This window comes from Pocillopora damicornis, chromosome 6 (assembly GCF_964200805.1).
Source record: "Pocillopora damicornis chromosome 6, jaPocDami1.2, whole genome shotgun sequence".
In the NCBI taxonomy this organism is placed as follows: Eukaryota; Metazoa; Cnidaria; class Anthozoa; order Scleractinia; family Pocilloporidae; genus Pocillopora; species Pocillopora damicornis.
This window is the reverse complement of record NC_142675.1, coordinates 17,447,341-17,461,074: the sequence shown is the minus strand read 5'-3', so window position 1 is coordinate 17,461,074 and position 13,734 is coordinate 17,447,341. Positions and strand designations below refer to the sequence as shown.

General features: G+C 40.1%; 1 protein-coding gene across 1 annotated transcript in view; it reads left to right on the top strand.

Moving 5' to 3' along the window:
* The window catches only part of LOC113682070 (dynein axonemal heavy chain 2), a 61,147-nt gene that overhangs the window by 20,638 nt on the left and 26,775 nt on the right, over nucleotides 1-13,734 (top strand). Inside the window, exons 30-55 of the mRNA XM_089210712.1 lie at nucleotides 374-454; nucleotides 843-900; nucleotides 1,036-1,196; nucleotides 1,285-1,341; nucleotides 1,469-1,567; nucleotides 2,198-2,323; nucleotides 2,536-2,646; nucleotides 3,002-3,190; nucleotides 3,523-3,626; nucleotides 3,883-4,072; nucleotides 4,262-4,442; nucleotides 4,671-4,798; nucleotides 5,282-5,434; nucleotides 6,555-6,680; nucleotides 6,797-6,897; nucleotides 7,318-7,435; nucleotides 7,642-7,759; nucleotides 8,563-8,699; nucleotides 9,202-9,342; nucleotides 9,570-9,728; nucleotides 10,289-10,438; nucleotides 10,825-10,916; nucleotides 11,639-11,837; nucleotides 12,208-12,265; nucleotides 12,623-12,789; nucleotides 13,384-13,488. Of these exons, the coding sequence (XP_089066838.1) occupies nucleotides 374-454; nucleotides 843-900; nucleotides 1,036-1,196; nucleotides 1,285-1,341; nucleotides 1,469-1,567; nucleotides 2,198-2,323; nucleotides 2,536-2,646; nucleotides 3,002-3,190; nucleotides 3,523-3,626; nucleotides 3,883-4,072; nucleotides 4,262-4,442; nucleotides 4,671-4,798; nucleotides 5,282-5,434; nucleotides 6,555-6,680; nucleotides 6,797-6,897; nucleotides 7,318-7,435; nucleotides 7,642-7,759; nucleotides 8,563-8,699; nucleotides 9,202-9,342; nucleotides 9,570-9,728; nucleotides 10,289-10,438; nucleotides 10,825-10,916; nucleotides 11,639-11,837; nucleotides 12,208-12,265; nucleotides 12,623-12,789; nucleotides 13,384-13,488 (3,309 nt within the window). The remainder of the gene's footprint in view (nucleotides 1-373; nucleotides 455-842; nucleotides 901-1,035; nucleotides 1,197-1,284; nucleotides 1,342-1,468; nucleotides 1,568-2,197; nucleotides 2,324-2,535; nucleotides 2,647-3,001; nucleotides 3,191-3,522; nucleotides 3,627-3,882; nucleotides 4,073-4,261; nucleotides 4,443-4,670; nucleotides 4,799-5,281; nucleotides 5,435-6,554; nucleotides 6,681-6,796; nucleotides 6,898-7,317; nucleotides 7,436-7,641; nucleotides 7,760-8,562; nucleotides 8,700-9,201; nucleotides 9,343-9,569; nucleotides 9,729-10,288; nucleotides 10,439-10,824; nucleotides 10,917-11,638; nucleotides 11,838-12,207; nucleotides 12,266-12,622; nucleotides 12,790-13,383; nucleotides 13,489-13,734) is intronic.

The window sequence follows — 13,734 nt, the reverse complement described above, 5'->3', positions numbered from 1 at the left end:
TCACCACGTTGCACTTGTTCTAGAAATCTGTTGATGAACACCGTACCTCATTAAAGCCCAGACAGATGAATTTAAGGGCTTGAATCTATTCTTCAATTCTCTGACCTCTTTTGGCTTTAAATCCAAAGTGACAACTCTTTCACTAAATACATTTAATGGATCACTGTCATTATCTGAGCAACTGCCCACATACCCCTCCCCTAATCAAAAAAATTCAATTGATAACAAATTAGGGTTCATGTAGGGTTAGGGGACGGGTAAGTGCGCTGTTGCTAAGGTACTGACATTGATCCCTTTAATTTTTACGTAGTTCATTCTGGTAGTTTGCAGAATGCCTGCTTAACTTTTACCAACATTCTCTTTTTTTACGCAGAACATTTTCCTTGGCGAAGACATCCGTAAACAACTTCCTAGAGAGTCAGCAGAATTTGATGATGTGAACGCGAACTGGAAGGTTTGGCCATTTGATAAATATTGGTGTAGCAAGGAGGGGGGGGTTGTTTAATACTGGGGCTTAACAAGGGGGGTCCTAAGGATGAAAGTAACTGCTCCTAATAATCTACAATATACAAATTATAGACCTCCAAGTATTAAAGAAAAATGCTAATCCGTGGAGTTTAAATGGCCTCGGATATTTCAATGCTAGATTCTCCATTAGCTGTTTTTTTCGCCGTCTGAATACGAGCCCGCTGATACGAAAGATAGAGCAACGGCATAAGCTAATTCACGCGGCAGGCGCGCGGCAATTTAGTTCGTAACTGTGACCCCACTTCTTTGGTTATAAGTGTTACGAATGCCTGCCAGTTGAGAGAAGTCTTGATATTTTTTTCTTTTTCAAAAAGGTGATCATGCAAAGACTGAACAAGGATAATAATGCTTTGAGAGGCACTCACCATCCAGGTAAAGTGCACTGTTTCCAAAATAAACTTTTCTACCCGACTCATTTCAAAGAACGTCGAATATTGTGAGGCTCTTGGCTTTATGCCGACTAACCTTCGCTTTGTTTCTCATTAAAGGTTTTCATTTACTTTTCAGGCTTGCTCGATACACTAAACGACATGAATCTGAAACTAGAAGAGATTCAGAAGTCACTGGATATGTACTTGGAGACGAAAAGGCAGATTTTCCCTCGCTTCTATTTCTTGTCTAATGACGATCTTCTGGAGATACTGGGACAGTCTAAAAACCCTGAAGCTGTGAGTAGAATCGTTGAGACATTTGACTGAGTCGATTTAATGTGCTTGCCCTAATTTGCATTTCACAATCTTCCATTTTATTTTGCAGGTTCAACCTCACTTGAAAAAATGTTTCGATAACATCAAGTCACTAAAGATGGCAAAGGTGAAAAAAAAAACGAATTGAGATCTTGGTTTTTGTTATTATTTACGATCGAGGCCGATTGATTGAAAGAACCATGGTGAGCCGCTTTGTGACCCTCTTGACTTTGTTTGCGTGATTGCTTCAACAGATGGGTATCACACAGAAGACAGAGGCAGTTGGGATGTTCTCTGCAGAAGGTGAATTTGTGGAGTTTGGACATTCTGTTCTGCTGGAAGGACCAGTTGAGGTGTGAACCAAACTTATACTTGTAGCAACTCCAATAATTTCACCAATCACGGGACACTGTGCTATTCACAAGGGTGTCGCTTTTCAGGGAAACCTTACTGAAGATGACCCTGAGTATTTCAGGTCATCTACATAGATACATTCATCCTGTGCATTTTTTTTTGTTCCTTGATAAGTCACACACCAAGGAAGAAGTTTTTCATAATGGTTTTTTTCATTAATACTGCCAAGGAAAGCTATTTCAGGGAAAAACTGCCAAAGAGTACTTGTTGACTTGGTTTACTACATGGTCGTACAAGATGTTGTTTGATTTTGAAAGATCCATATTTTCTCTACACACATGCCACTAGAATGGTGTTGAAGCTTTGAGTTGTTAGTGTCCAGCCTTTATCAGCAAGATTAAAAACTGGTGGTCAGTTTTTGTTGACCCGCATAAAGCAACATTTTGAATCATCAGGATGCACTTAGTCTACGTCACTTTTATTATGGAGTGCAGCATTAAGATGCGAACAAAATCACAGGAGGGTACCCCTTAATCTAGAGGGAACAGCGGTGTATTTTCTTATACATATAAAACTGGCGGGGTTCAAGTCTTTAATTATTTATTTGATGTTTGCTTCGTCCTTTTCAGGCGTGGCTGTGCGACGTGGAACGAAGCATGCGCTGGACTCTGAAGGAACTGCTGAAGCAGTGCAGGCTCGCCTTGAAGAAGAACACCAGTAAGCGTGACAAATGGGTGAAAGAATGGGCAGGGCAGGTAAATAGATCTTGTTGCAAGTACGTTGATTACAGATTTGTTGACGCTTTTATATATTTACATGTAAGAACAGTAAGATCAAAGAGACACAGTGCCTTATTGTGTTCAAGTCTCAGGGAAGGCAGCTTAATCTCATAATTCCTCTCCCTCCCATGAACGTGAAAGAAATGTTTCGAACGTTGATAATGAGGTTCCTTTGAAATTTGTCACAGTTGACCATAACTTCAAGTCAGATGCAATGGACAAGTGATTGCACGAAAGCGTTGGCCAGCACTAAAGAAAGAGGAGACAAGAAAGCTTTGAAGAGTTTGAAAAAGAAGCAGGTGAGAATTTCGTATTGTTATTTCGAGTTCCTTTATTGCGTCTTCCGTGCTTCAAACTGTTTGTTTGTGTTTACTTTTATTCTCCTTTTTTCTTTCTTTGTGATTACTTCGGTTTTTATCACTCAGTCGAAATGCAATGCAATCGTGGAGAATATGCCGCTTTTCCAATGTCATCTCCGAAAGATCAGATGTCAAAGTCCTATCGATTAAGGACAACGACAACAATCATAGGCCTCGGCGTCGTCAGGAAAATACTAGCGACATTTATTCCTTACATTCTTAATCACTTGCATCCCACTTTCCCCCCCCCCCCGGATTTATCCGAATCATGACTGACATCAACCTTTTCTCACAGATCTCTATGCTGAACAAATTCTCTGAGATGATTCGTGGCAATTTGACAAAGATCCAGCGGCAGAAGATTGTTGCTCTCGTCACAATTGAGGTTCATGCCAGGGATGTGATTGAGAAGATGATCAAATCAGGGTGTGGTGACGTGACGGCCTTTGAGTGGCTCAGTCAGCTGAGGCTGTATTGGGACAAGGTTTGTAAGAAACTATATGACACCGACTGTTTCATTTCTAACTGATTTTCCTTGTGGTCTTTGTAACTTTGACACAGTCAGAAGCTCTCTATATAACACCAGCTTCAGTCCATCGTTAAAAAAAATCATTTTTCCTGGAGTTCAAGCTCCTTTAATTAAGATGTAATGAATGTATTCAGTTACTCACAAAATGTAGCTGTAAATAAAGCCTTTGAAAGGTCCCAAACATCAGACACAAAGAAATGACGGCAATGATTCATTAACTGGGCGACTATGCAGGCCGTCACTACTTTAAATTTAATATCTCATTTCTGTTTTGTTTTTCGATTTAGGACATTGATGACTGCGTTGTGCGGCAAACGAACACTCAATTTCAATATGGTTATGAATATTTGGGAAATTCTGGACGGCTTGTGATCACACCCCTCACGGACAGGTTAGATTAAAGAAGAACAGAGTATTTGTAGCGCTACAGCGAGAAAGGAACAACGTGAAAGACTTAATCCCTCTTAAAGCCTGTGCTCTAATGATAGAACAATTTTCAAGTGCCCTGTGGTTGCTCTAGAAAACTCGCGCCATCCTCTAAACCAGTCAGATTCAGCACGAGAACCAATTGCTACGTAGTAACTCGCGCTTTTCCGAACTTCAGACAGTTAGCTTGTTTTAACTTTGCGTCTTTTAACTCCCCACAGATGTTATATGACTCTGACAACAGCTCTCCATCTTCACCGTGGTGGTAGTCCCAAGGGCCCTGCGGGTACAGGCAAGACCGAGACCGTCAAGGATCTTGGAAAAGCTCTTGGAAATTACGTCATCGTCGTCAATTGTTCAGAGGGTCTGGACTACAAGTCAATGGGGCGCATGTACAGTGGACTGGCTCAGGTACGGTTTTATAAATTGGATAAAGACGCGCTTATCGAAAAACCTCGTAACTAAGCGACGCTGCGTGAAGTCGGGCCTGCGTTCCAAATGCCTTTGCCATTCATTTACATTTGGTCAAATGAGGCAAACTACTAAACTGCTAGATTTAATTAATTTGTAACCAACTTCACCTTTATATTTCGTATGTAGACTGGAGCATGGGGCTGCTTTGACGAGTTCAACCGCATCAACATTGAAGTATTGTCTGTAGTGGCGCAGCAGATTCTGTCCATTCTGTCTGCTCTGTCGGCCGGTGCTACACGATTTGTGTTTGAGGGACGTGAGATTAACCTGGTCTGGTCGTGTGGAATCTTCATCACTATGAATCCTGGTAAAATAAAATTTCTCCTTTAACTCCAGAATCTTTATCCACTATGATATCTCTGTGACTTTCATGCCTTTGCTTGTTACATTCTAACGCTTTTCTTGGGCATTTTCATGGTGATTCGGTCTCCAAAATTTGACTTTTGGGTTTCTGTTTATGGCGAGATTGTGTAGACTCGTTTTTCGGCTACAGAAAGCGAAGAGAAGACGAATGTATTTGTTTTCCCTCATACAGGCTATGCTGGTCGAACTGAGCTTCCGGACAACTTGAAAAGTATGTTCAGACCAATATCAATGGTCGTACCGGATTCAGCCATGATTGCAGAAATTATCCTGTTTGCTGAGGGTTTTAACAACACAAAGGTTAGTTTTATGGCATTGAAGATATTTCTTTTCAAAAAGAACCCGCAATTTAGCTTGTTAATTGCGTTCAGCGTAAAGAAGCTCGTTTCTTTTTTCTAGAGTCACTCGCTGAAGATACGTCTGACGCTTGAACTGACATTTCCGTGTTCGAACGAAAAAAAATGAAAAAAGGACATAGGATTGCGTTCTGTTTACGTTGCAGAACTATTACGCCTGGCAGATTATCCTGATCTCAAAAATACGTTTTTTTAGGCAATACTCTTTTGGGTCTGCTTTCGTCCGAGAGTTTTTTCTTTCGATTTGTGTTGGTGATATGAGTTTGGGTGGCAAAATTAGATTCAAGGGAAGATTAAATGAAGATTAAAATTTATGTAAAACACCGAGTCAAAAATGAAGTTTGTGGTACAAAACCCATCAATTATATTTTGTCTCGGTCTTGAATAAAGGATGCAGAGGAAATTTATCAATTTTCCTTTTTAACAGGTGCTTGCTAGGAAGGTTCACACGCTCTATTCCTTGGCGGTACAGCAGCTGTCCAAACAAGATCATTATGACTTTGGTCTGAGGGCTCTGACATCCGTGTTGAGATATGCTGGTAAAAAGAAGAGAGCGAACCCTGACATGTCTGATGAAGAGGTAACTAGATATTTGCTATTCAGGGCACACGTTTTGAAGGTGCTGCAATGAAGGATATTATTGTAGCCCTTTGTCGAGACTAACATATCCTCTGGCTTTTCGTGGTTGGTAACATGATGGTCAAACATTTGTTTCTTATGTTTTCCTTTGAAATTTTGCGCAGAAAATGGGCGCACGGCCAGTAAAAATTGATCCCGGTGCAAGTCCTTTGCGTTTAACCGCCTCGTCGGGGATGTAGTACGATTGTAACATACCTCTCCGTGACCCACCAGGTTGCCACCACTTCTATCCCGTCACCAGTCCCTTTTCATCTGCACCCTTCTCCTGCTACACTTATCCCTGCATTTTCCATTTTTCCTCTTTGCCAATTCTTTGTTTAGGCGGAATGGCAGTAAAGCAATAAAACCGTAGGTGAAAACTTGTGGAATTGAATTAGAATGAAAATTAAGAAAATCTATGAATTGACAATACTTTAGCTGGGCTACGTTGTTCAAAGCACGATTAAGCCAACCGAGTGTTAGCTAACAATTTTTGGCGTAGTTTTGAAGCCTTTCAAAGGGTTTTAATTATTTACATTTTCTCTTCAATTTCGTCTAACGCTTAAGTAAAACCCCTCTAAACGTAAGCCCTAGCCCTATTATAGCGGAGCTCGCAGAGCGTAGCCCCATTATTATATAAAATAGTAGTAACCCATTAAGCCGAAAAAATTTGGATGTACGACCGCACGACCGTACAAGGTGCTACTTTTAACATGCGTGGTCAACTGTTCCGCGGGCATGCCACTGCCATGGCTTTGTCCAGTAGTCCAGTGGTCAGTGCACTGGGCGCCAAATCGGACGACCCAGGTTCTAGTCCTGGTCGGGGCAAGGCGTTGTGCTCTTGAGACGTGCGGGAAAAAACAATGCGAGCTGCGCTTTTAGGTTCGGCTAAATCTATATATTATGCTTTATTTCAAGAGAAATTAAGAACAAGTTAAATTTTTAACCCTGGATTATCGCTTGCGCCTTTTGAACATCCGAGCCCCGTAGATTCTTAAATTAACTTCTGGACTACCTGCCCTTTAGAGACAACCCCGCGGAAAAAATCATTTTTCACTTATCGCTGTTTTGACTTTCATCAGATTCTCCTTCTGTCCATGAAAGACATGAATGTAGCGAAACTGACGTCACAGGATCTGCCTTTGTTCAATGGAATCGTGTCTGATCTGTTTCCTGGAGTCGAGACGCCCACGATTGACTATGGCAAGGTAACTTGTTGTAAAATCTTAAACCCAACCTTTCCTTTTTTTTTCGTAATAACTTATCATCTACAGGTGACGAAAATTGTTGACAATAACTCTTTGAATTTTCAATTATTACCCAGTTACGCACTGCTATTGAAAAAGATGTCAAAGAGGCAGGCCTCAAACCACACCCGTCAACCATTCTGAAGGTGATTCAGCTATACGAGACAAAGAACTCCAGGTGTGTTGCATGTAGTGTATAGACCACTGTTATCACTACTTGACGTAGCTGGCTTGTTTCCGTGTTAAATTTCTCGTTCGCAATCTCAGGGGTTTCACTAACTTTTAGCTTTTTTGGAACCCCTGAATCTGCATACAGAGTCTACTTTATTTTTTACCTTACCTTGCTTTTGTGGACCTATCACCATCTACATGTTAGTTTTCTTTCTTGGCAAACAGGATCATCTTTATAGTTAGTTCAGGGTTTAAATATTCTGACGTTACATTGAAGCTTCTGATCTGTACGATACTGCATTAGTGCTAACGTTACAAAATTTTAAAGAAGTGAATACAAATTTAGTGCCTGCTTTTTCACTGTTAGTTTTTAGTTAGTTAGTTAGTTTTTTTTAGCATGTAAAATGAATTTTTTTTCCTCTTTAAGACATTCTACCATGTTAGTCGGCCAGACAGGCTCGGGAAAAAGTGTTTGTTGGAAGATTTTGCAAGCAGCTATGACACGATTGAAGAGAGATGGTGACTCAAACTTTAACATTGTCAGGGTTAGTAACCTTTGTGTACAGTGGAGTCACGACATATAAAGGGTATAAAATGGCCACGTGTGGATATCTTCGAGTGTGGATGATATGTCTCATTATTATTTACTAAAACAGTGCATCGAAAGGTTATACTTTATGGTAGAATACCTTTCAATAGTTATCTCTTTTTTTCGTTTTCATTTAAACTTACATATTTTTTAATTCTTCAGGAATTTCCCATTAACCCCAAAGCCTTGTCCCTTGGTGAACTTTACGGAGAGTTTGATCTCAACACTAATGAGTGGACCGACGGAGTACTCTCCAGCGTGATGAGACTCACGTGCTCAGGTAAGTATTGGCTGTCACCTCCCAATTGTTTCACATGAACAACGAAGCTTTCTTTTCCTTAATGTATTTTCTCTCAGTGTTTCTCTTCTACCATCGTAAATCGCTGTCTTGCAAAATAAGCGAAAGAGAATTGATTCGTTCGTAGAAATCGGAAAAGGAAAACTGCAGACTTTTCGAACACAAATCTTATTCAAGTACGGGCATCCTGTTAATTTATCATTCTTTTTTGAGCTTTAACATAGAAGTTGTGCGCTTCTAAAACACCGTAAGTTACTTGCTTGTGTAGTTGTTTGTAACTGGTGCGCGACAACTTGATTGTGAAAGCCTGAAAACACGCCACCTAGTTATTACAGCGTTTACCCATGCGCAGACGTTTAACTGCTGTGTTCGATCCATGTAGGCTTTTTTCTTTTGAATTTTCTGACGTCATATGGGCGAGCGTGAATCGTTTGATTATGACGCAAGCCAAAACTCTGGTTATTGGAAACAATTTGACGCATGCAAAATGTCGAAGATAGGAAACTTGTTCTACAAGAAAGCTTATTTAAGAGCAAGGAAACTTAAAACATAATTTAGAAATGCGCTAAAAACGTAGAGCAGGGCAAACGAATTTTACTTTTATTTCTACCGGAACAGGCAAAAAAAGTATCACGTCCTAGGAACCCATTTTTTTCTTAAGTGATCTTTAAATCTTCGTTACATAATTTCAAAGAGATAAAAAAGGACACTCGCAAAAGAGTCGTAATAAGCCAAGAAAGAATAAGAATGGTTTTGAATTCTCTTCTCGCATTTTGTGTTTTCAGATGAGAGGCCAGATGAAAAGTGGATTCTGTTCGACGCTCCCGTGGATACGTTGTGGATTGAGTCCATGAACTCTGTTATGGACGACAACAAAGTGCTTACTCTTATTAATGGTGAACGTATAGCCATGCCTGATCAGGTTAGATGCCTTGCCAATTCGAGTAGGTCTTTCTGTGTGAGCACTCTGGAAAGCTTAGAGTAATTTTCAGCGGAGAGTCGAGAGAAGTCTAGGATTGCATTAGTTTTACTTCCCCTCGCCTCTGTGTAATGGGTCCTGAAAACTTGCGCCACTCCTTTAACTAATCAGATGCTAAACCAAAAATAGTCGTATTTATTGTGTTTTTAATTATTCTTACCAACATATTTCTCAGGTATCGTTAGCCGTTGTGATTACTTGACACCGCACTTTCTTCAGCCAATTTAATGCAGAGCTGAAACCCTTCGCAAATCAATCTGCACGCTTTTCGTAGCCCTTGATGACAACCATGAGTAATTTATAAGGTGTATTTGACGTTAATAGCCTTTACATACAAAAACTCAGTAAAAACTGCAAAACATGGGAAGATCTTTGTATAATTATAGCAGATTATACATGTCAAGGGATTTTGATTTTTCTTTGATGGGTTGTTTTTGTTTTTAAGGTTTCCTTACTATTCGAGGTAGAAGACCTTGCTGTAGCATCTCCTGCCACAGTCAGTCGATGTGGTATGGTTTTTTCCGATTACAAAGATCTTGGATGGCAGCCCTACGTTGACTGCTGGCTGGACAAGAGAACGGATAAGGTACGTGTTTTTTTGTACTTGAGACTCGCTAACTGTTTGTTTGTCTTCATACTTTTGTGTACAGGGAGACTTTATTACTCTATCCTTTGTCCTCGACATCTCAAACATAAAACCAGTGGTTCCATAAGCGAAATACCAACGAAAATTGTAGGCTCGACTAAGACCAATTTGTAGTTATCTTCAGTTACTTTATCGCAAGAAACTATTTTCATTTTTATTTTTAACAGCAATCCGTGGAGCACCTTCAGAGGTTGTTTGAGAAGTTTGTTCCTAAAGTGTTGGATTTTCGAAGACACCACTGCAAGGAACTCGTTCCCACCTCCGAATTAAACTCTGTTGCGTCATTGTGTGTTTTGTTTGACGCACTAGCCACGGAGGAGAACGGGGTTAGTATTCATAGTTCATACCAGCTCAGAGACGGAGACAAATTATTATGATGTCAGTTGGACATTGTAACTTTTACTATTAACAAACAATTTTATAATTAACAGACAGGAAGCTGACTCTTTTCTCACCAACATTGGTACATAAGTTTATCACTAGCACACTTGACTATTGTCATAACCTATTGTATAGTTCAGCGAAGTATCCACTGTACAAAGTGCAACCTGTCCCGAATGCTAGTGCACGCCGAGTTTACTGTCCCTCGAAATCATGTCACATCACACCTTTGCTTTGCGAGTTGCAATGGCTACTTGTTTACAATCGCATAAGATATAAAATAATCCTCATATTTAAAATATTGCATGGCATGGTGCCCGAGTATTTGAGTAATTCAATATCCATATCACCTCCGATAATCAAAGACGCAAGTTTTAGCAATTTTCAATCGGGTGTCGGAAGTTGTGTTGTTTTGCTTCACTTTGCTCAGTGATTGATGGCGGGACTGGAAACTCGCGAAACTTTAATTTACATGCTCATGCTTTTCCTTTTTCCTTATTTTTAGGTTCATCCACATGAAGACAGCTACCCTCGCATGATCGAGCTGTGGTTCTTGTTCTCGTTGATTTGGTCTATTTGCGCGTCTGTGGACGAAGACAGCAGAAAGAAAATGGACAATTTCCTTCGAGAAATCGAAGGTCAATTTCCCGCAAAGGTATGTAGTTTGAACAGGATGGAGAACTTATTTATTCAACAAAAATTATTGGGGGGAGGAGGAGAGGAAAGATTAAAAGGAAAACGATAAATTGTGCTCCTTATTGTCGTAAAAGACTTCGCAAATTTCAGAACACGAAAAACACGAAATTCCTCTTTTCTTTAGACTTGGAAGATAAAATGTTAGGAAAGGAAGAAGGAAGAAGGAAGACATCATTGCATGGAAATTGTACACGTTTGATGATTGGCACACTTAAGTCAGCCAATGAGATCCCAGCATTTTAAACAATGCACCAAGTTTATATATTGGCAAATATTGCATCCTTGCTCATTAAAGACCTCCTTGTGGAAGACTGAACGACTGTAATGCACTCTGTTTTGTTATAGGATACAGTGTATGAGTATCATGTGGATACGAAACAGAAGGCTTGGGCTCTGTGGGAGGACAAGCTCAGGACAGGTTGGCGATACACGCCCAAGTATGTGGAAAAGTCATTTGTATTGCTTTCCATAAATTTTTTTTTAGTGAAATAAATTTTATTTAACCTGTGGGTGTAAATTGTGTTAAGCAACGATCCTTGTATATACGTGGACGTGCTGCAATTTAAGCAGTTGCAGCAAAGAAACGTGAAAAAAATTCGGGCTTCGACGTGATTGGAACCCACGTCTCCCAAATACTAGGCGGGCGTTACTAACAACTGAGCTACGAAGCCACACTTTGGGACAGGGGCATACTTTAGAGGGTTCTTCTTTCCCGTGGAGGAATCTAATCATAAATTTTGATGAAATCAATTTCATTCATTTACTATTGCTATATAACGCATTACTCTGCTTTCATAAAGCTGTTGTTCAGTTAGGAAATACCCACTACTCCGTCTGAGAGCGACGGTTCATCACAGATATTAGATGATGTTTGGTTCCTTTGAGTAAAATTAGTGTAACTGCCTACCACGAGTCTCCCATAGCTAAGCGATTGGAGCCTCCGAAGTACTTAGCAAAAGACCGTAGGTTGGACTCCTATTGGGAGCACCTCGGGGTTCTTTTTCTCCGAGTATGTCTATTTCATTCACTGAACAACATCTTCTTGCAGCTGGAAACCTGTTGGTTCAAAAATCTGCTCTACCTTTAATACTAAAGTTTGAAAAGAAACCATTCTGCCATTATTTTGAACTTTATTCATTTTTTTTATGTATTTTCCTAGCATGCCATTTTATAAGATCATGGTCCCGACAGTTGACACAGTGCGGTACGACTTCTTGGTGTACAGTTTACTGCAGGCTAAGCGGCCTGTCCTTCTAACGGGACCCGTAGGAACTGGAAAGACTTCCATAGCACAGAAAGTGTTGCAGAGACTGGATCCCAAGACCTACAGTCTTTTGGTTATAAATATGTCTGCACAGGTACAGTGTGCGATGAAGTTGAAAGTTAAGTTTCAGGATTAATAATATGCATGCAAAAATTACGCGCGTCTGATTGGCTGGAAACGAGTGAAATTTTCATGTAACATGAGTGCAAAGTTGTGACACGTGTGCAAATTACAAATAGCACTCGCCTTACGGGCTCGTGCAATTGTGTTGTCTTTGAAAAATTTACTCGTGGTTATTAACACCAAATTGCACTCGAAATCATATTGTTACCTATACTTAGTTTTACCGTGTTTTCATTTGAATTCTCTTGTTATTTGGGTATCTTGGAGATCATACAATGACCAGTAGAGTGCGGCTTTTTCCGTGGAGGTGTTGTTTTCATTGACTGTATTCTTTTCCTTAGACTTCCTCGAACAACGTTCAAGAGATCATCGAGAGCAAAGTTGAGAAAAGAACAAAAGGTATGTCATATTTTTTATCAAGCAAATTCTCCCAACTCTTCCTTATGTTTAATGGGGTGCATGCTAGGAGAATTTCATATTTAGTAATTCTAATTTGAAAAAGCAGCGTTTCCTGTGTGCTTAATTTCGTTTCGAATTTGTTGTGTGGGAATGGGAGGGGGGTTTTTTAAAAATTGACGCTTTGAGCTTGGCAGGGTGGGGGTCAGGGTTATTTTTGGTTACAGGACAATAATTAACAGATTGGTTGTTGTTCAGGCATTAATTTTGTTTTAATTGCTGACTCATCTCTTTGTTCATTTTTCTCTGAGATTTTTTTTCGATTTTCGAATCAATGTATGTTATTGTGTGTTTATTAAGGTGTCTACGTGCCTGTTGGTGGCAAACAGCTGATCAACTTCATGGATGACTTCAACATGCCCGCTAAAGACACATTTGGTTCGCAGCCACCCCTTGAGCTTATCAGGCTGTGGTTAGATTATGGCTTTTGGTATGATCGACTTAAGCAGACCGTGAAGTACATAAAGGTAAGTTTAATAATTGCACTCTCTACTTAGAAATGTAATACTCCGTTGCATGAATGACAGACTAGGCCAAGATACAAAACCACATTTGTTTCACTGTAGCTGTGTCTTTTTCGATTTTCCTCTTTGGTTGTGATTCGAAATTGCAGACCCGAACCACACTGTGTTTCTTTGTCACTCTAAATGATCGAAGCAATGTTTTGATTGAGTGTCGAAAGTCCAGTCCAGTATTTCATTGTTGTTGCTTTTCCCTACTGTGTGATTGGTCTATAAAACTTGCACCACTTATAATACTCGCGCCACCTTCCTAAAGAATCATTGCATTGTTTTTTCTTTTCCCCGCTTTTATATTGGTCTAGAAATCTTGCGCCATCCTCCTAGCCAATTGCTGACATGTTGTTGCTTTTCCACGCTGTGAGCTCTTTTTACTTAGACTTAATCGACGGAACCTTGTGATATCTACATTGGTTCAGACTGGCTTTTATGTATACTTTGGTGTTTGTAATGTGACACTCAATTGAGATGCGCTCAATAGAAATATTTACTTGTAAACCATTGTAGCTCGTTTACATCCGCCCTTTCACTGTTGTTTAACAGGGCATGCATTTGTTGGCTTCCATGGGTCCTCCGGGCGGTGGCAGGATGGTGATCTCCAAGAGACTGCAGAGCAGGTTTAACCTGATCAACATGACTTTCCCTCAGGTAGATAAATATGCGTTATTGACCAACCGTGAGGTCAAGATGGCTGGGAACTGGCCGAGTTCTGTTTTTCGCAAGACGAAGTCGAGGTCCATGAAGTCGCAAAGGAAGAACGAAGTTAATATACAGCCGTCTTGACCAAACAGGCCCGGTCAATAAAGGATTTATTACAACGCATAACGATTTCGCTTCAACAAGAATCTTGAATGACTTGTTTATTTTCGAGCGCTTGCAAAGAAAGCCAACTGT